At 37.6% G+C, this 22,655-nt stretch overlaps 1 protein-coding gene across 10 annotated transcripts in view; it reads left to right on the top strand.

The window, feature by feature from the left end:
* Positions 1 to 22,655, top strand: part of TENM2 (teneurin transmembrane protein 2) — a 1,283,391-nt gene that overhangs the window by 588,231 nt on the left and 672,505 nt on the right. For 2 of the 10 annotated variants that reach the window (XM_032252762.1, XM_032252761.1), the window contains exon 1: positions 9,968 to 10,336. The exons of 7 other annotated variants lie outside the window; for them this stretch is intronic. In XM_032252762.1, the coding sequence (XP_032108653.1) occupies positions 10,291 to 10,336 (46 nt within the window). In that variant the 5' untranslated portion in view covers positions 9,968 to 10,290. Of the gene's footprint in view, positions 1 to 4,753; positions 10,337 to 22,655 lie in introns of those variants that run through there. One more of the 10 variants, XM_032252760.1, reaches the window with a different exon arrangement.

The following is a 22,655-nucleotide window of genomic DNA, read 5'->3' as shown; positions in this document are numbered from 1 at the left end:
CCAGAAGGATTAATTTTATAATTTAGCAAATACAGTCATGCCCCAGGTAACGACATTTCAGTCAACGACAGGCCTCATATACAACAGTGGTCCCATAAGATTATAATGGAACTGCCCTATATAGGTGTACCAGTTTTTATCTTTTATACAGTATTTTTACTGTACTTCTATGTTTAGACATGTTGAGATTCTAAAATACTTATCATTGTGTTACAATTGCCTACATTATTTAGGACAGTAACATGCTGGACCAGTTTGAAGCCTGGGAGCAACAGTCTATGCCATACAGCCTAGTGTGTAGTAGGGTTTACCATCTAGGTTTGTGTCAGTGCACTCTTGGATGTTTGCACAATGACAACATCTCCTAAGGATGCATGTCTCAGAATGTATCCCCAGGGCTAACTGGTGCATAACTGTACTTACTAAGTCGATCCTATGTACCAGTCATCGTTCTAAGTGTGGGAACGAAAAAGACAACTTCTTACCCTCTTGAAGCTTACATTCTGAGGTAGCAAGTCAGATAATGACCAAAATCAGCAAGCCATACAGTGATTTAGAAGTCTTAAGTGCAATGGAGAGGGAGCAGAAAGAGGGGATGGGGAATTGGGGGCAAGGAGATGATGCAGTTTCGTCAGGGCAGGCTTTGCAGAAAAAAATGATTTTGGAGAAAACACCCAAGTAGGTGTGAGAGTAACCCATGTTCATGAAGAAGAACCTCTGAGGTAGAGGCCTCTGCAGCTGAAAAGAGGAAAATGAGGGAAAGATTCGTAGAGTTGACATCAGATAAATTGGGGGGACGGCAGAGCATGTCAAGTCTTTAGAAAGCCAAGTCTTTAGGAATACTTGGGCTCCTCTGAGATAAGGAGCTCTTAGATGGCTTTGAGGAGAAGTAAGATTATCTGGCTTACATTGTAAAAAGAATCATCCTGATTAGCAGAGTTGGAAATTATCAGCAGGGGACGTATCAGTCATTTATTACTAGATAACAAATATAGCAGAAATTGGCAGATTTAAACCAGAGGAAATTACTGTTTCTCACATTCTGGTGTATCCACCAGGCAGTTCTTTTGTGGGACTTGCATGTACTCACTTGTACAGTTTCATTCAGCTGGTGGGTTACGTTGGGGCTGGACTCTGTGAAATGTTTGAGCCCTTCCCTTCATTTGGTTTTCATCTGCTGGGAAGCCAGAAAAAGCCTTTTCATGGCTATGGCATTCTTCCAACAGGGTAAGCCCTGATGCTCAAGAACTTCTTGTGCCTTTGCTTGTATCATGATTTTTCATGGCCCATTGGCCAAAGCAAGTCATGGCAAATCCTAGATTCAGTATGAGAAAGAACTATACAAGACTGTGAATACATGCAAGTAAGATACATTAGGAGTCCCCAGCGTAAGGAACTGCCACAGGGGCCTAAGGTAGACATCATGGAAAGCAATTGGGAGTCTCTACAATATCCTGAAAAGAAATGATGATAATTTGCAACAGAGTGCTAACAATAAAAGTTTTAAGAAGGGCCCAAATTCTAAATATGTTTTATAGGATGACCTTATTTTTATTGTCTCAAGTCACTAGGACAAGGCTACTAAGCTTCCAGGGATTGGTGATGGTCTTATTATGCATGAGATGATGTCATAATAAAGTAAATGGGGTCAGGGATAGGCTTCTTTTATTACCAATAATTATTCAATGAGTTTTCTGAACAATTGTAAACTTCTCAATTCACTTAGTGTTGTGACTACACAGCACCCTGTCAATATCATCATCAGCTAATATTTATTGAGCACCCTCTGAGTACATGGTATTGCACTCACAGCAACAGAGGTGAACAGCATTAATTCTTTCAGTCAGTGCAGGGTTATTGAGTGGTTTATTACATCACTCTATTAATTGGTGCCCCAGCAGCTCCAGAACAGCATTAAGCTTCCAGAATGCAATTCCTTTTTCTCTTGGAGTAGATTTAGCTTTGGTAGAACTTAACTGCACAAAGAAATGATAGGGGTATCGGCCTTTATGCTAATGCCTTTTTATTTATCTTATTATCAGAAACTGGGAGATACTGCCCCATTTCATAGACGGAGAAGTTGAGGTAGATAGCGGTGAAGTGATTTAGCTAATGCTATGTGCTGAGATGGTGACAGATCAGGGATTGAAATGCAGTCATTTTATCTATTGCACTATACTGCCTCTCAGTGGTGTATGTTATTCCCATTTTCCTTTCACACTAATATATGGTCATGAAAACACCCAAAAAGATTTAACGGCCGTCTATACCCTTTAAGGGAGTGTATGGCACTTTTCTTTGACATCTGCACAGCCTCATCACTCGAAAAGTGGCTTGTTTGTTGTTGTTGTTTAAGCCCCTTATTATAGGGGATTTGTCATCTGTTAAAATCACCACTTTTTTGTGTTAAATTCTCATCAGAAAGATGTTGTTACTTTTATGGTACATCTAGAGATTTAGGAACTAGCTCATAAAATAAATGATTTCATTGAGATCCCTACTTTCATTTTGTTCTGGAATCAGCTATTCAATGGCGATTGTTTCGGTTCATCATTCTTTTTGAGAGAGTTCTATCTTTTTTTTAATGAAAGAGTTAAATATGGGAGCTAAAAAAAAACTGTGAGTGGAAGGGAGCAGTTTAAATCCAGAATTTATTTGCAAATCTTGAAAGTAGCACCATTAAATGTCACGTACTCTGAGATGCACTAGAGTGTACACCCTCCAGAATGGCTGTTTGTTGTAATTCCATCACATTACATATTTTAGTGCATATCTCTTCCTAGCAGCTTCCAGAGCTTTTCAGATATTCAGCATCAGAAATTGCACTGTTTTATCCTGGATTTTACAAATAGCAACCAGATTATTGTAAAACAGAACTATCTGATAAGTAAGGTTGTGAATTGCTTTTGTGATTGTCATGGGTAAGAGTATTGAAAAAACTCGCAAACAGGGTAGCACACTGGTTCCTGGAAAAATAAAACCTGTAGCAGCAAATGCGTTTTTCTGATGAATACGTTCAAGGCTGTGATCATTGTGAAACTTCTGGTTGGATGCTTTCAAATGTTCCATATTGAAAAACATCAGTAACAAGAACCAAATAGTCCACCAAAGCCTGTATTCAACTCAATGGAGAGGAACGTAAATTCTTACTTAGAGTTTCATTGAGGCCAACTCTATTCTGTCCACCATGGGAAGCAGAGATTTGAGGTTCTCTCTTGATTTCTTTCCATTTTTACTTTATGATAAGGTGACTCCACGACTTTGGTTTTCACTTAAGCAGTTGTTCCAATTACTATGCAAAACAGAAATGGAAAACAGACAAGACAGACTTCTGTTCAGCAGACAAAAACCAAAATGCCAGAACATGGTAATTAATGTTAGCAATTTTATAAGTAAAATAATTTGTTTTAATTGGCTACATAAGATCTGATATAATTATTATAGCCAATAAACTAATTTCAGAAAACTATATCACAAACCTTTAATCACATTATATGCTCATTGCCATTTTGGAAACGGATATAAAAATGGACCGGAATTATCTCCTCTTTACAAACAAGAAAGATGCATTAGGGCTTTTTTGAAACTTCAAAGGTTATGTTCTTTTCTTATTTTGGATATTTTTTTTTTCTTTTTGGAAAAAATGCGTAGGCAATTTCAGGAGCATGAATCTCTAGTGAATCCAGACAGAAGCATTATGAGGGTGAAAAATCTTTCCTAAGAAACCTCCTTTTGTCCAAGGTAAAAGGCTTATTTAGATGAGGTTTCTTCCCTGTCATATTCACCCTAAGGAAAAACAAACCTCCTAGAAGAGATGGATGTACAATTGGGCCTGCAATGACCCCATAGAATAGACCCTATAGAATTGAGAACCCTCTCTCTGAGGATTAGCTGCCCATGGGTCAACACAGCTGACTTCCAACTAATGTATAAATGATTAGAAAACAATGTTCTTCCAGAGGGCAGTTGTTAATTCTTCCTACCACAAGAATCTCAATTTGTTGGGATGAGCTAATTTTGACACCAACTTGAACACTGGTTGATGCACAGCATGTGTACACACACAAAATACATACCAAAGTAAATAAATAAATGGCCTTTCATATCACCTCAGGGTAAAAAAGCTACAAAAAAATTTATGCACTTTTGCACTATACTAGCTGTATTTTAACAACAGTTTTTAAATGGCCAAGGACTGAATTATAAGCTCTTTCACATAATTTCTGAATGAGAGAATTGCCTGCCCATCAGAATTGCATGCTCACCAAATGAACATGTCTTTTTTAATAAGCACATTCTAGGCACAAGGTAGTGCTCAAAGGAATAGCAATGTATATTATTCGAAAAAGATACTTTGCTCATGTAACCTTCAGTATACTTAAAATCTATGTGACAAAGTAAGATATGAATCAAATAAAAATGACCTAGTAATATTAGAAGAAAATAGTTCACCAAAAGCATGAGATATCCAAAGGCAGGACAAGATTAATTGGAAAATTATATGTATTAAAATGTGAGCAATGGGTGCTTAAAAATGAGAGAAAAGAGCATTTACTACGAGCTAATATAATGTAGAAAAAATATTTTTGGATGGAGAAATATCTTAAATTGAACAAAGGATAGCATACGTTGAACAAATCATTCCATGGAAAAGGAAAACATAGGGAGAAAAATAGCAGGGTACAAACTGTGTTTGGAGGTACGTAGACCAGATTTTAAAACATTGCCAGAAATAGATGAATACAGGCATTTATCAGACCTATATGTACTGAACACTCATCACGTGTTGGCACTGGTCTAAGTACTAGGAATATAGCAGTGAAAAACAGTAACAGCAACCATAAAAGTACCCTGACTTAATGAAGTTTATGCAAATATTTCAAGACAGTAAGTGTGTGACACCATTGATTATCCTAATATGGAGAGCACAGGCGGTTCCTCATCTTAGTTGTATTGGTTTTCATTTGCGTGCAGACAGGCGGAGACCATGATACGTGCTCATGTAGATATAAATATATATTTCAAAAAAAAGCATTTATTCCACTTGTTGAAAATTCAACAATATCGTTCATCACCATGTACACAGAAAAACATCATATTGGGATTTTTTATGTTGTTCCAGATTGTTTTAGTATTATATAGACTTAGCCAGAGAGAAAATAAAAGAGAACATAATTATTGCATTTAGTTAAAAAGAAAGAATTAAAGGTGATTAAATGCTGTGGATATTTGTGTGGTTATTTCTGTCTTTCTGTGTAACCTTAAACGGATGACTTTCAGCTAGTAACTTTTCCTTTTACATGCATGGAATGGGTGGCCTGAGGGGCCCATCTTCAAGCAGAATGTAAATGCCAAGTATGAAGAGCCAAATCAATGAGTATCACCTTCCTACAGCTTTTTTTTTTTTTTTTTTTTGTAGAGAACTTCATTAGTTTCTATCTGTACAGCCATAGATACATCATTTATATGTAATGTTTGTCTTTTCTAGTATTTTGTATAATTTTGATGGTTTTCATAGAAAACATGATGAAATCATTTCCTCCAGAAAACAGTGTCTCTGAATTAAATGTGGTTAAAAATTTTAATCTCTGTGAGCATAGATGATCAGTCAACAAATATTTATCGAGTAAGCAAGCTAGTTTGTTTACAGATTTGTGGGAGGCACTAAAGATGCAGAGTATTTAAAACATGAATATTGTTCTCATTTAACTTATATATGGAAGAATGGGGCACAAACCTGAAAAGCCAAGTAATAATAAAACAATATGGCATAAGCTAAGTCTCAATGCCTGACATGGATAAAAATAGCTAGAAGGCAGAAAGACAAGGGTTAATATCCTGGCTTTGTCATTTGCTCCTCGTGTGATGTCAGGTAAGTTAATTTTGCCAAATCTCAGTTTTGTCTTCCGTAAAGTGGTTCTAGTAACAGCCATTTGGTGAGTTGTTGTGAGGTTAGAAATTCGAGGCAATGATAAGTCCCTGTCATTTAAGAAGCATTCCCATTACTATGAACTATTTCATTACTGTGTAGGTGTTAGCTATATATTAGCTATTATGCTAATCACTTTATATGTGTTAGCTACTAAATTCTCACAATATTTTAAAGATCAGGAGAGCAGGGTTTAGAGAGTAAAGGAATTTGACCCATGTTCCACAATTAGGAAACAAATTTCAGGGTGGGGATTTGTACCTAGTACTAACCCCAAGCCAAGCTCCTAATTATGATACATCCCAGAGCACTGTGATAGCTATGGAAATTAGCACCATTTCAGCACTGCAAACCAGGAAGGTCAAGGTTAGCCTTGTGGAGGACATGTAACCTGTCCTGGTCTCTGATAAAATGATTGGAATTAAATATGTTGATATGAAGGAGAAGAGGACATCCTAAAGAGAATGAATAATGTACTTGAGGCTCTGAAAGGGATGCATATGCATCAGGCTGGGTGTACAGTAAGCTCTTGAGCAGTAGGGATAGAACCAGTGTTTACATAGATAGGTTGGTGTCAAACCGCAGAGGCGATTGAATATGAGGCAAACAAATCTGCACTTTATTCCCTAAGGAATTGTGAACCTTAGATGATTTGCAAGCCGATACAAAAGATGATGAAATAAAACAGACTTTCAATTGACCAATCAGTAACTATTGGGAATGGATGTCATTCAGAGTGGCATTTTAAGAAGGTTATTCTGGCTTGAGAAGGATGAATTGGAGACGAAATAAAAAACCCTCTTAAAATGGCTGTTTTCAATAGCGGTGTCATGACAGTTGGGAGAAGTGTCACAATGAACAAGATGCTAATATTAAAGTATTAGTTTGCCAGATTAGCTGGTTTATACATTAGGGCAGACTCAAGGTCATACATAGAATAATGTCATTCTCCTTCACTCAGATTCCAAGTGCATTCCTGAGAAGGGGAGAGGTGGTATTATGATCTCTGGTGCAGTCCTTGCCAGAACCCTAGGAATGCCCCCTGGAATGGATGCTGCATTTCACCACCCTTCCTGTGTTTCAGCACTGAAAAAAAAAAAAAAGGCCTAAAGAAGTGCTGCATTAAAGAATTACTGCAACAGTCCAGGCAAAAGTACACAAATCAAGAAGTATCAGAGGTCTGGAAACAGTAACTTGAAGAGACATGGGGATGGTATTTAAGTTGTTGATAATTGAATGATTGTGGCAGGGGGGGTGGGTGGGGGTAGGGGGAAGAACTGAGCCCTGAATGGCTCAAAAGATTTTCCATTTTTACATTGGTGAGATTTGGAGAGAGGCCTTGCTTTGAGGGTGAGTTCTTGAGTTGGGTTGTAGAACTCGTTGTTTTAAGCATCTTATCCAAGTGGAAAAACCCAGAGGGGAGGTTGAAGAAGTAGAGCTTGTAAAGAAGGTCAGAGTGGAAAGAAGTCTTTATGAGTCATCCATTTTGAGGTGATGAAATATTGCCCATGTTATCCATTTTTAAAACTTTAAAAAGCTGTTGAGTGGGTTTCCTAACAATAGAAGTTAACATTTATGAATGCATTTGCTATGTGCTGCGCAGGGTTTATTTATTCTTAATGACAACCCATGAGGCAGGTAGCCTTACACCCATCTGAAGATGAGGACACAGCCCCATAGTGAGACCAACTAACTCAATCAAAGTCACACAGCAACTAGGTAGTGGAGCTGCGATTCAATCCTAGGCAGGGTAACCTGGTTCCAAAAACTGAGTACTTAACTACCGTATCATACGCTGTAATATAAGCATGTGAATATAAAGCTCTCCCACAAAGAAGTAAGTTATGTAAAAATCACATTCCAGTAAGAAATATTAATATAACTTGGTCACCCCAGTATAATCAGCTAGTCCCCCACCCCACTCAAGATATATCTTGATATCATATATATCCACTCCACTACAAATGATATCCACTCAGGGAACCCACCCCCTCACTAAGAAAGTGGTAAAAATAAGCAGCAACACTGATAGCCATTTATAGCTTTAAAAAAATCTCCCTTTTGGTCTGCCTTGATTTCTTTTCGTCTTTCACTGATGATGCTTTGCCTATCCTCTTCAATAAACCTTGGGCCCCCTCCCCTGTTTTTATTGCACTGAAATAGTTGCATCCTTGTATCTTTATTTTTATTGGCAGAAAATTCTTGGTCCACTTATTCCCTTGTATAAAGTAAATTTTAACTATAGAACCTGTATCAGTAATGCCATTTAAAGGAGGCTGCCTCCAATACACTCTGCAAAATGTCTGCAGAGAATTCCGGATTTACCAGTCACCACTTCCCTCCCTGCTAGCAGGCCTTGCAGCTTCCTTTCCCTTCTACATCTGAGCACTCTCTGTTCTCAGGCCAGCTGCCTTCTGTTCAGCCCCTGTGTGTTCTCCATTCTCTGCTCTGCCTTAATGATAAGTAGAGTTTCATCCTGAGCACATTGGGGTGGAGGTGGGGATTACTTCTTTATTTGGGTCCAAGGGAAAAACATACCCTCCTATTGGCAAACCATTGAAAGTATGACACTTTGAGTGTAACAAGATTAAGCGATCCCTCTTTGGGTACAGCAGTGTGGCCAGTGTGGGGGAAGAGAGTGTTATTTTTCTTGGACCAATTCTCATTCTATATCTGGTGGCTTACATAGGAGTTCCAAATTACAAGATGCCTAGGGTCCAAAGATACGTTGTTGGGACATAAGAAAGTTGCAGTGAAATGGTTGTGTATTTTGGTTTTTCTATTTTTTATGTTTCTAAAATGATAATTTTTATAACTAGGGCACATAGAATTTACTTTCAGATATTGGAATTGGTTAATTTCAAAGAGATGGTCAGTCCAAAGCTTGGGCATCTCTTCTTCCTGTTCACTTACTACTGTTTTAGCCCAGCTTACCATGGAAGGCAAGCAATCATTTTCACCAATAACTTATACCAAATACTTGACCTTGGAACCAGCCATTTATATTCTTATAAAAGAGGTCACTTAGGGAATTTAACTGTGTAATCCAAGCCCTCATGTGGCAAGAGTTGAGTAGAAATGGAACAAAGCTGGTGACACACCATTTGAAACAATTTGAATTGGGAAATCATCTCTTTTCGACTTTGTGTTAAAAATGGAACCTACTTTAAAATGGTACAGGAAGGGAGAAGGATGCAGTAAAAGTCTGTAGCAATAGTGACTCAAAAACTCTGTTCCAGGACTCACGAAAGCAATCCTGTTGTCACATTTGGAGGGAAACGAGAAAGAATTTAGGTTTTTTACTTTCCTAATAGCTTCTTTCCCAGTACCTTTCCTTCAGACACCATGCCGTCCCTTTTATTTTGCCTTTATTAATGAAAGCTAATGAAGAGAAACACCTTTGAAACTTGAACTAGGAAACACAGGTTTTGCATGTGCTAATATTTTGGTGTGGGCTCTTTTTCCTTTTCTTTAAGACAATTATCAAGACGAAGAAGCATTTGTTTCTTCTTTTGTTTACCCATGGCAGTTTGTCAGCAGTTATGATAAGTAGAGTTCCATCTGCCAGTAAAACTACATTGCAAATTGCCGTAGAAATTAGCAGCTTTCATTTTTGCCTACATAAATAAATATGCGAAATAAATTGCACATAAACGCATCCTAAAAAATCACAGGTACACCACACAGTTAAATGCCAATCAGACAAAACCAGAGACACACTGCGATTATCTCAGTTTTCAAACCTGGAGGATACACGAATGTGTTTCTAAATGAGAGAGGCAGTGTATCATGCTCACTGAGATAAAAACAGAAGCTGCCAGACACTGCACTGTGGCTTTATTCTGAGAATCCTTTGCCTGAAACCCGCTCTATCTTTTCTTGATGTTCTCTCTCTCTCTCTCTCTCTCTCTCCCCCTCTGTCTGCTTCTATCCCTCTCTCCTCGCTGCCTTTCCCTCGCTCATTGTTCTCTCTCTCCTCCTGCCTTTGATGCACATACGTTGTCACAATTCATTGACTCTCCTCTCTTCTCTGTTCTTACACTCAAGCCTAGCGGTGCTTTCGCCAGGCAGCAGCAGCCTCTCCTGCGAGTTTTAGGCATGTGTGCAGCTCAGTTTGATCGAGCGTTCCTTTTCTGCCTTTTCACTCTTACAAAAGATTAAAAGGTGGCGTCACATTGCTCCCCTGTTCCTTCCCGCAGGAAGGACTTAAAAGGGACAACAAAAACTAATCACTTTCAATAAGCATTTTCTTGCTGGAAAAAAAAAAAAAGAAGAAGAAGAAGGAAAAAAAAAAAAAAAGGCGGGGGGTGGACTTAGCAGTGTAATTTGAGACCGGTGGTGAGGATTGGAGCGAGCTAGAGATGCTGCACGCTGCTAACAAGGGAAGGAAGCCTTCAGCTGAGGCAGGTAAGCGCCGACCGGAGGGTTTGACCGAGTGGCTTAGTTAAATCTCTGTTTTCACCGTTTTGTAATTGAGAAAGGCATCCGCAGCAGAAGCCGATTTTTCAGTCGGCTTCCTTTTGTTTAACATAGAAAGTACCTGTATTAATTTTGATGAATTAGAGCATGCAGCAAATTCAATTGAAAATAGATTTGTATAGTAAATGCATTTATACTGAATGATTTCTCCTCCGCTTTATTTAAGGAGAGAGATGAGAAAGATGATTTTGATCAGAATAGCACTTTGCATTACGTTAAATTCTAAACAGCTAACGGAAAGAGAAATAATCCAATTGATACTGCTTTTGAACTCCGGGACTTAAACCCTGGGAGACAGCTGGCATTTGAAATTTTTCTTCTAACTGAACTTCTGATGTGTTATAATAATTTTTCACCGGAGGTTTAAGCAAGGGTAGAGTTTATTTAAGTCGAGCTGCCGGGGTTTGTTTGGCTTTGATCTTGTGGGTGAAGCGCTTCTTATATCTCCTTAACCTGTGTCAGGTTGATGTTTCATAAATGGAGATTAAGTATTGTCCCGAATGAAATATGAAGTTAAAACATCAGGTTAGGGCATGTTGTAAAAAGGGATCTGATAAATAATTAGGATAACTGAATTATGACAGTTTGAAATGGGAGTTAACTCTGGTGGTGCTGTTGGATAAACCTTTCTGGATTCTAAGCGGTTCAATAATGGAGGGGCTGATTACCAGCTTCAAGTCGGAACTTTGCATCAGGATCCTAAATGTGGAATACATATGGATTTTCACTGTGGGTGGCTTTTAGGAATATGTCCCTTTTTTGTGCTATGAATGAGAGTTGTGGATTATATCTGATGGCATTTCTCCTTTAAAGAGCTTTGGGGTGAAGCTTAAAAGGTTCGTATCTATTTTAACATTGAACAAACACAATAATGCAATACATGCTAATCTCCCCGTAGTTGATTTCTGTTGCTACTTCTGTTGTTTTAAAGTTTTGATTATTTGTTTTTAACCTCAGTCTTTGTTGATTCTGTGTTCATTGCTTCTGCTGCTAAAATTTATTGCTGACATGAATAAACTGAGATTTGAGAAAGCAGAAAAGAGAAAAAAACCCCACCTCTAATCAGCCAAGTTTCTAATTAAGGATAACAGAAATTCAGATGATATCTAGGATTTTACCTAAGAACATAGAATGTTTCAATTCATTTTTAAATGTTTTTATGAGAAAATCTGAATATTAAAAGTACAAAATTCTGTTTAAAAAATGCTCCTCTGGAATGATATGTACAAGGGTGACTTCAGTGCCTGTACTAGGTTTGGTCTGAGAAAGAACTGCTATACTATGGCGTTGTTGATTTCAGCGGCCACGGATGGGAGGATATTTTATGTATATGTTTGGGGATAAGATTTTTTCTTCCAAGTTTCCCAACCGGACTTGCTCCTCAATATCATTCCCTGGCATATCTCGTGTTTGCCAGACCATCTAATGGCATCTTGTGGGTGCAGCCTGTGAATCCAATTTTATGAGGACCTCAGAAACTGCTGAGTAGTGGGGAGTAAAGACCAAATGGACTATGGGTCTGATCATACTTCATCATCCAGAGATAATCTCCGGTGGAAGTTCCCTGGGAAGCCCCCGTTACAGATGTGGGGAAACTTAATTTCTCCTCATGGTTAAAAAAAAAAAAGGGAAAGATGTGGACAAGGGAAAAAGACACTGCTGTCGAACATTTGATGTAATCGTGCTGGTGGTAGCACAGTGAGTTTTAAAATCATCACATGTAATTTTTTTTTTCAACTTAAGAAACTTTGCAGAATCTTGAGGTAGCTTTTCTCAAATTCAATCTCGTTTTTTTCTACATCGTTTTTTCTTGCTTGAAATCTTTTCTCTGATTCTAGCTATACCTAGCTATTGAAGGCTGTTATTCTGCTGCTGATAATGATGATTATTTCTTAAAGACGTGGCAAGTGTTGAAAAGATGGGCCAAAAGAAATATGTTGTCTGTGTCATATGTGCTTTGCTTTTATTTATGAAAATGACTTCTTCCAAGTGAGGTGATGATAAATTTGAAGTTGCAACTTGGCTATTTGCATCACCAAATAACTATCCTTTTCTTAGAGATCAAAATAGAACTCAAGTAAGCAGAAATAATTTCATTGTAAACTGGATTGTAGATCAGCGTGCACTTTTTAGGCAGATGGTAATCAAAACTGTCCTTACTCAAACTATTTGATTCATATAAATAGCATTTTTCTGAATTTTCCAGTAGATGTTGCTGGAGAGCAAAGAAAAGACCATTTTTTTACAGGAAAAAAAGAAATGCAGTAGACTTATAAAAGCCAAGGAAAAAGATCCTTCTCCCCAAATTCTACTGATAGCATTTTGCATAATTTGCTAATTAATGAATTATATTGAATCATTACCGTTTATGATGTTCTATAGAAAGCTATTAAAACTTGAGTTCGATTTTAAAATTATGAGATTGTTCTCTTTAGTCCCTATATATAATGTCTGTTTGCTGTTTTCCGTTTTTAAAAAATCAACTTAACTGCACATTACTATTCAGAACATTTCATCCCTGAATGCTAAAACCCTTTAACATGCAAATATGATGTCAGAGGAAGAACTGAAATAGAATACCCTGAGAAGAGTAATGATCAAACGCATTATAAAAATATGCACCAGTTGCCAACATGTAATGAAATATTAAGAAATTAAAAGCATGCAACCTCTAAAGTAATAGAATTTCATTGCTCTGAGACTGTTTTCCCACTGAATATTAAGTGCTTAATAGATCTACCCGTAAAAAACAATCGAAAACTTACATGATTTGTCACTGAAGTTCTTTCATTATATGATTTTGAAAAATTAGCCCAATAGGATTTTCCTCAGAATAGAAAATGTAATTAACATTGGATATTAAGTGCCAGATTTCCAAAGCAAAAGCTATAAGGCTTGATGGAAAAAATAGGAATGCAGAGAGCAAACATAAGCGCTAGAAACTGAGGGCATCCACGCTGGAAGTACTCTGCTTGTAATCACTGTGATAAAATGACAAAGACGTCCCAGAGGAGCCCAGGAATCTAGTACCCAGACACGAACTGATGCAATTTCAGAACCAGTGACCTCTATCTATGGTAGTATTTATTTTTGGAAATGATCAATTAACTGATTTCAATAGTGGAAGAGAATCGTATATGTTTTTTTCCGATGAGAGGGGGGCATTGGGTAATACAAAAGCACTTGCAGACAGGACAAGAGTGTAACCTATGTTGGAGAGCTTTCATTTTTCTTACCTTAAGCAGACCTGGTTCTTTGCTGGTGGATTCTTCTTTGGCATAGAATCGCGTCTTTGTCAGTTTTCATTCCTGAGGTGTGAAATGCTCCATAGGATGTTTTGATTTAACACCCATTCATTTCTCTTTTCTGGGACAAAAAGGTTTATATTTAGAAGGCATAAGTGTCAGCTACTTCTATTTGGTAATTAGCGCTGTAAGTCCACTGGGATAAGGACGTTCTCCAGACTTTTTTATTTTTATTTGATTCAAATACATTTTTTTTGTACTTGACCCATAGTGGTGTTTTTTTGTTTTGTGTTTTTCTTCTGTCTTTAAATAAGGAAAGCTTTACAACCTGGTGAGAGATGTTACTTTCTAGTAGAGTTTGTTTGTTGTTTGCCTCTTGTTCTCTTTTTTTTTTAATAGTAGCTATCAAGCACTGACGATATCCAAAGTACCATGAGTTAAGTGTGCCAAATCGCACCCCTAACAACAACAAGAGGTGTCTCTCCACTCACTGAGAATCTGATGAAGATACAAAATAGGAGCCAAATAGCCTTCTGGACTAAAAGTGCCAGGTCTTAACTCCCTCCCTTAGGAGAACAGGGGAGAAAAGGTCACTGCAAGTGGAGAGGATCCTGAGGTGCGTGTCTTTGAATTAGGAGTGGAATATGAAAACATAAAATAATTCCCATCAGCAAAATCAGTGTGGGCACAGGGCATGCATGCCAAAAAAGAATGACTGATGCTAGTATGATGGAGAGTTTTGAATGGCAAGCCAAGGTATTTGATAGCCACTGGAGAGAGGTGATCTGGCAGGTTTTAGAGGAGTTCAGGCTCTGGCTGTGAATGGGGAAGTACTGGAAGAGCAGGCTCCACCACACAACACACCCTTTCCAGAGATTCTGAAACATCTATCTACAGGGCACCTACTCTTCCGTTAAATTGCAGCCTTACGGAGGTACTGCTACCAGTAGTCTCTATCTTTCCCTTGTAGCAATACTATTGAGAACTCCTAGTCTAGAGGCTGGAAGCCTGTGAATAATCTGTTGCATTAGCCTAGATTTCAGCAGTAAGGAAACACCTTCCTATTATAATTATTGCAATTTCTTGTTTGTACTGCAGATGTCATGGCCTCATTAGATAGGGATTTTGTGTATATGCATTTGTTTTCATGTTTTCATAAGAAAAACCTTCACCATTCATCGGAGATCAGACCCATGGTTTAGAAGGTGTGATGTTCTCTCCGTGCTATTTCCGTATAATCAATTAGTGTTATGTTCACCTCTGGTTTCTTGACATTGATTACGATGGATTTTTATGATCTTTGAGGGTTTTCATCTCTCTAAAAAGATATATACTTTATTTATTAGAATTAATTGCCTCTCTGAATTGCCTGTGTTGTCAGTTACTTTCTGTAAACCTTGACTAACTTACCTTGAACTCTTTGTCGTCTGGTGTATTTGTCTGACAAGCTCAGCTGTGGAGACTGACTATACAATGGGAGTGTATATGTGAAGATATACGCTGTTTTCTTTTCAACATACTTCACAATGAGAAGGAGCAAAAACAATTATTAGTACAATTAAGTAGGTGGAGTGTCATTCTTTTCCTCGGGAACGCTGATTTTACCAGCCTATTCAGGTGGACACGGTCACCAACATCACCTCAAAACCAAACTATAGATGAGTGACTTTCCTTGTCCTCCAACCTCTTTAATTTAATTTGTTCCATTTACTTTTCCAAGCTTTTCACTTCCCACCATTTTAATACTATCAGAGATGGGGGGCTGCCCATGACATTCACACTTGACATTATCAAACACAAAAGGCATCACTCATACACTTGACTGCATTACAATGCAAGGAAAAAAATAGATCCCAAAGGCTTAGAAATTATTGTCTTGTACCTTGAATGTAGGTGGATTTTCTTTTCTGTTTCCTCCAGCCTGCCTCGTTTGACTGTTTTGCTACTGTGTGTTTGCAGAGGGTTCTAAAAACCCTGCAAAAATCAGCACTCACAAAACCATAACATACACATTTTTATTTTCACTGGAGATATGTGTCTTAGTATAATGGAAATTTACAATCATTATTATCTGTTATTTGTTAGGCACCAACCACATTTTGATGCAGATCCAAAGTTGCACCCCACCCCTGAGCTACCTTCTCATCATTGACTTCAGTTCTTCTGACAGTCTGACAGTTGTAGCCAAGCCTCGTCCTGACTCACAGATCTGTGGTCACTGAGGTTCCTTTATTGTTGCTAGGCAAGCCAGAGATTTACTGAAATCCATAGTAGCCCTAACCTTTGTGTGTGTGAGTCAGGGGAATTCTTAAAGTTAGTATAAATTTTTGTGTACCTCCCTTTGCTTACTATTCCGAGCCTGCTAGTCAAAGACAGTTTACCTCTCTGCCCCTATACGTAAGCCGACACCTGTGACCTGAATAAGTAGCATTAGATTGTGGTGAATTGTTTCAATCATATTACATCATGCATCGCAATCGCGTGTGCTGTAAAGCTCTGTAAAACAGCCAGCTACATGATATCCTACAGGTTTAATATACTTCTGCAGCCTTGTACTTGGGAAGGATTTCTGTAATTGGAGACAATCTAGTAAGGAGAACTTTTTAAGCCATCGGAGGCCAAAATACAAGTTTTTGAGAAATGTACCTTTATAGGCTTGAAACTGAATGGATTACAAATTTCTCTTAACTGGACAGAATCATAATTGCTTATAGAGTTAGGTCCTGATTATCCAGGGTTTGAATTTCCAGCATGGGGATTATCCAGATTTCTTCCTTGACTCCCCTGTCTTTTTCCTAGCTACCTGATGTGAACCGTTTCTCTAATGCTATGCAAGGGCAAATTTGAGCAGCAAAATCCAAACTAGTGACTTATCATTCAGAAGAGGTAATTGCGTAGAAAAAGCTGTTTTCTGTAACTATTCACTAAAGTTGACTGGATAAATTTAAATTTGGGGGGACATCTTTCTATTTACAAATGATGGTTTACTATAGCTGCTCATATATCAACATCTTACCGCCTGTTTAAGGAGCAGAAAAGTAAATCAATGATGCCAAATAATGCTTTCATTGTATTGCCCATAACATGTCTCTCCCCTCTCACCAGAACAGCCACCATTCTTAATTAGCTAGTTGGGAATTCGACCTAGCTGGAATTTTACTACAAGACCACGCAGATCAAGCAAGCAGACCTTCTACAGTGGATCAGGGTTCTGATTAGCATGTTCCTCTAGGATTAAGTACAAAAGTAAGCTATTCCTGCCCAAATCCCAATTACTTATCCTCTGCCATTCTCATTTTTGTCATTAACTGGGTGCCAGTCAGTCCTTGATAAGTTATTTATTTTTAGGATTTGACCCACTGAAAGCCTCTTACATACCACAAGGAAATGGTGAAAGGACAGGAGGTGGAGCTGACCTTGCCAGAAATGTTGTTACCGCAGAATAGGACAGGAGTCACCAGACCACCTTCCAGGTCTGCAGAACAGGGAGCAGGATTCTATCTACTGAATATTACTACAGAATCAAAACTTGAGGCCGGGTGCAATGGTTCCCCTCTAATCCCAGCACTTTGGGAGGCCGAGGCGGATGGATTGCTTGAGGCCAGGAATTGAGATCAGCCTGGCCAAAGTGGTGAAACCTCATCTTTACAAAAAATACAAAAATTACCAGGCATGGGCACAAGCCTGTAATACCAGGTACTCAGGAGGCTGAGGCATGAGAATTGCTTGAACCTTGGAGGTGGAGGTTGCAATGAGCAGAGATCGCACCGCAGCACTCCAGCCCAGGAAACAGAGCGAAACCCTGTCTCGAAAAAAGCAAAGCAAAAAAAACCTTGATTTCCTCTCATATTTGTGTACATCAATTGTGGCTTGGACATTTTCACAATCCTGTGGTTATATCTGCCACTTTGTACCAGTGTCTCATCAAATAATGCACTCTTCTGTCATCTCTATTTGGCAAACATGTTTATTAATAATCGGTAGCAGTTTGAGGGGCTTAATGCAAATTCTCAAGCTGTTTCTGTTTCTAAACGTATAACATAAGCAATAAATATATACAATATAATATATATGCTCTGTAATATATACTATATAATATAATTGACACAATATGCTAAAAGACAAAAAGTGGTATTGCTCCAGTGGCACTTTTAAAAATATCCTTTTATCACTAGATTAAAACTGAACCTGTTATAAAGAAACCTACTTGAAGTTGTTGAATGTTCAGGTGCAATTGATGATGTAGCGTAATGAGCAATAGTTTTCAATCCCTATTTTAAATGAAAAACAGTAATATAGTACATAAAACTGAAAATGTAAGAAAACTTACATTCATTAACAAATCTAGTCATGTGTTCTGTATGTAGAAGATTCCTCTTAGCATTTGTATTTGTGTTTACATTTATATACAGACACGTATATACACACATACGTACATATAGAGAATATACGTATAGGCATATATCGTTATCTATATCTATTTCCAGAGAGAGACAGAAAGAGAATAAATGGGTGTATTCCTAATAAGACACAGTGTGAGTACATTCCTGATAAAATATTGTGTTTTTTTTCCAGCTGATGTTATTAATTTCCCACAATCTGACACACAGTATGCTAGGTACCAGGGATGCCAAAATGAAAAAGACACAATTCTTAAGGAGCTTATGATCTAATCTGAAATTAGATATCATTTTCATGTTGAATTTTCAGTTGTGGATATATTTAGTAATCAAAGACATTGAGAGAGAGAAAAAATCAAGAGCTACAAAGCCAGCAGAGCCCACACTAGGCTACCTATACGTTTTACGTGCCTCGCCTCATCAGGAGGAGAGCTGGAAAATAAATATAGGCAGGTATGATTTTGGGGGAGAAGATTCTCATATAATATAATCTTGTCCCAACTAAACATAAATCTGGCTTTATTGAAAAAGCAGACCAGGGTTTCTGAATTCTCCGTTATCACTTAACTGTTGATGCAGGCCACAAACCAAAGATAGAATCAGTTTGTCTGATAGTCTTCTCTGAGTTCTGCACATGATTCATCCAAGCAAAGAACATGAGGGCGAGCGTTATCAACCTGCTTACTATTAAACATTCACAAATAACATTTTGCTTGAAAAGGTATGTAATTGAGCTATGTTTTTAAATGAAATAGACTTTATGTGACAAAAATCGTTTTATTCTTGATCTATATGGCATTTATGATATATATGTTATATGTATTTATAATCACATATCCTATGTGATTTATATACACACACGTATAGTCTCTAGAGGTCAGTAGAATATAAGAAATGGGCAAAAATTCATGTCTAGATGAGCCCCAGAGATCCTGGAGACCATTTTTCAAATGGTGAAATGATGATAGTCGACTAATGACATTAGGAACTGAAATCATTAATCAGTGTTAACAAAAAAGTCATGTCATTCTTGTTCCTGAAATGAATCTAATCTATTTGTTTTAAGCAAATTTCAGATAAATGAACATTTACATGGCAAGAACCTTTACAGAAACTAAGCTGTAATTACTTTATTATGGTTTATTATAACAGGCCGTGATTCTCCAGAAGCTTTTTTGAGGATTTTTTTAAAATGCTAGCAGAACAAAAAGGTAATTTGTTTTTAAACACTTGACTATTACATCCAAAACACTATTTCTATTTTAGCTGCCAATTCAGTCCCCTTGACTCTTAGAAAGGAATCATTTCATGATTTATATGTTGCAGTTTTATTTCTTCTTATGAACTACATGTCCCTGATGTTGGAAAATGTATTAGAAAATTGTGATTTATTTTCTATATTAAGCTAAAATTGTTGACAGTCCAGCACTTGCTGCACAGTTGAGCATGTTCCCCAAGTTTTTCTCTGGAACATTAGTGCACAAAAAGTATAGCAAATGACATAATGTAGCTATGAACTATTTCATAGTGGAGTTGTTAATGCCTCTTACAAACCATTTTATGCAAGAAAAAACAGCACAGCAGGGATTCAGATTTCATTCAAATTTGGGGATAAATGATTATCTTTTAAGTTGAGATTGCATGCCTTGGCTTAGAACTTAATATGCCTTGCACACATTAATATCACTCACACTGGGAACTAATCTATCAATAAGCTATTCCCATATTTGTTTACTAGCGTGGATTGCATTCTTAGTTCAATTTCCTCCAGGATAAATCCTAAACCAGGTATTGCAGCATAAGTACTTGAAAGTGAGTAGTCAGAAATAAAACAATAGGAGGTGATGGGGGCCTGTGGAGCTGTGAAAAGGTATTATTAGTACACACGCACGCACGCACACACACACACACACACACACACACACACCCCAAACCTACCTTAAAACAAAACAAAACCTAATAAACATTTTTAAAGAATAACCATATGGAGAATTTAGAAGAACTTTCGGTTTATAGCAGCCAGAGATTCCCAGTAGCTATGCCATAAATATTGATGGAGCACTTACAATGTATAATCTAGCAATTATTAAATCAGGAAGATATGCTGTGTTTCCTGTCCTTAAGAAATTCAGTATCTCCTCTGCCCCTGAGCCTCTACCTCTGCGCTCCCAAACTTCTGCATTTTCCATTTCATCCCTCCAGGTCTCCTTTCAGTCTTTCTGGCTTTCCTAAGTATGGCTTTGCAGGTGCTTATCTTTAACACTACAGTTTGCCCCTGGCTAAATACTATCCATCTTTAGGCAGAAGTTTAAATGTCACCTCCTCCAAGAAGCTTTTCTCGACTACTCCTCCTTAAGTTTAAATTAGGGGCTCCCACTCTGTGATGCTATAACAATGCACTTACCTTATTCTAACAGTATTCTCTCTCTCTCTCTCTCTCTCTCCATATATATATATATATATATATATATATATATATATACATACATATAAAACTATGTATAACACTATATCTATATATATAACACTATATCTATATCTATATCTGTCTGTCTATATATATATATATGTATCTGCTGGTTTAATTGTCCATAGTCCACCTGTTACTGTTGGAGGTTCTTGACTACAAGTCATCCATGTTCTTGGCATTTTGAACAAAGAATTGGATAAAATGCACACACAAAGCAATGAAGGAATGATGCAATGAAAATATAGATTTATTGAGACAAAAGTACACTCCACAGAGTGGGATCTGGCTCCAGCAAGTGATTCAAGAGCATTGATTACAGAATTTTCTGGGATCTAAATACTCTAGAGGATTCCCATTGATTACTTGGTTACAAGCTATGTAAGTGAAGACTTGGCCCACAACCAACCTGATTGGTTGCAGTAAGTGACCAATCAGAGGCTGAAGTGAAGTTACAAAGTTACACTCTTTGCAAATAAAGACTTGGTTTATTTGTCTGATTGGTTGGAGGAAATGACCAATCAGAGGCATTTTCAATTTTTCATCTGTGAGGCATGGAAGGGGGAGGTGCAAAGGGAGTAGCCATTGATCCTTTTCTTATCTGGGGATGAAGAGGTGGGATTTTCCTTTTAATTCAGTTCTGGGAAGTCAGCATGAATCAGCCTTAGATTCCCTGCCTCCAGACCCTATTCTCCTGTCTCACACCTAAGCTTTTAAACTCAGTGAGGACAGGAACCATGTGTGTCTAGCTTATCTGCTGCTGTATCACTGATGCTCAGAAAAATATCTGGCAGCATAATGTTAATTTTGTCAATAACTCTTGAATGAATGTGCAAATATGTAAATACTTACAGTGTATGGATTAAAGGAAGATATTCACCTCCAAAAGACCACAAATAATTAACCTCTGTGTTTGTTCCCAAGTCTTAGTCTAGGGCAGGTTCAAAGTGTCCTAGGGCATCATCCTTCTTCTTCCTCTATTTTCTACCCTGAAGTAGATCCAGATCCTTCATCCCTAGAATAGAGTCATTATTTTAGTTGGAGGAAGACGTACACTCTTTAGATGTTTTCTTCTTCGTCTCTGATCATGTAATTTATGATGAAAGGTAGACTTGTTTGGAGGGTAATCTAAAAGTGGTGACTACCTCTCTCCACTCTAGTGATAGTTACAAGATTTCGTACCTTGGATATCAGAACTGATTAAATAGACCATGGACTCAGAGCACTGTGATCATGAATACAGATTGTCTGTTGAAAATCAGATACTTTAATAGGAACTGGAGATTCAGAAATGATGATGCAGAGTAAATATATACTAACTTATTTTAAGTCTGTGCACCATGTGAGTTTATGTGAAGATATTGTCCTCCCAAATTTCTCTGCTTCTTTTCCAAACCTCTGGTGAAAATTTAAGAACTTATAAATCAAAATATTTTCCTGTAATGTTTTATTTCTATATTACACAAAGACATAAACAACCTTAGAGTCACGTTAGAAGTTATTATATAATAGAATACAAATGTTAAATAAAAATATTTTATTTTAATTATACAGCCAGCTTTTTGTATCTTCGAGTTCTACCTTTATGAATTCAACTAACTGCAAATTGATAATACTTAAAATAAGAATAATAAAAAGCAGGCCAGGTACAATGGCTTACTTGGTAATTCCAACATTTTGGGAGGCCAAGGCAGGTGGATCACTTGAGTCTAGGAGTTTTGAGACCAGCCTGGGCAACATGGAGAAAGCTCATCCCTACAAAAAATGAAGAAATTAGCTGGGCGTGGTGACACACACCTGTAATTTCAGCTACTGGAGAAGCTGAGGCCAGAGGATTGCTTGAGTCCAGGAGATCAAGATTGCAGGGAGTGCCACAACACTCTAGCCTGGGTGACAGAGCAGGACTGTCTCAAAGCAAAACAAAAAAAAACAAAAACACAAAATAACAGTGCAATAATAAAAATAATACAAATAAAAAACAAGGTGACATAACGATTTACATAGCATTTACATTATATTAGGTATTACAAGCAATCTAGAGACTACGTAAAATACATGGGAGGAAGTACGTAGGTTATATGCAAATACTGCCCCAGTTTAATTGAGGGACTCCAGCATCTGTGAATTTTGGCATC

This window comes from Sapajus apella, unplaced genomic scaffold, assembly GCF_009761245.1.
Source record: "Sapajus apella isolate SASKATOON/1434 unplaced genomic scaffold, GSC_monkey_1.0 scaffold79, whole genome shotgun sequence".
Lineage (NCBI taxonomy): Eukaryota > Metazoa > Chordata > Mammalia > Primates > Cebidae > Sapajus > Sapajus apella.
This window is presented reverse-complemented; position numbering and strand designations above follow the sequence as displayed.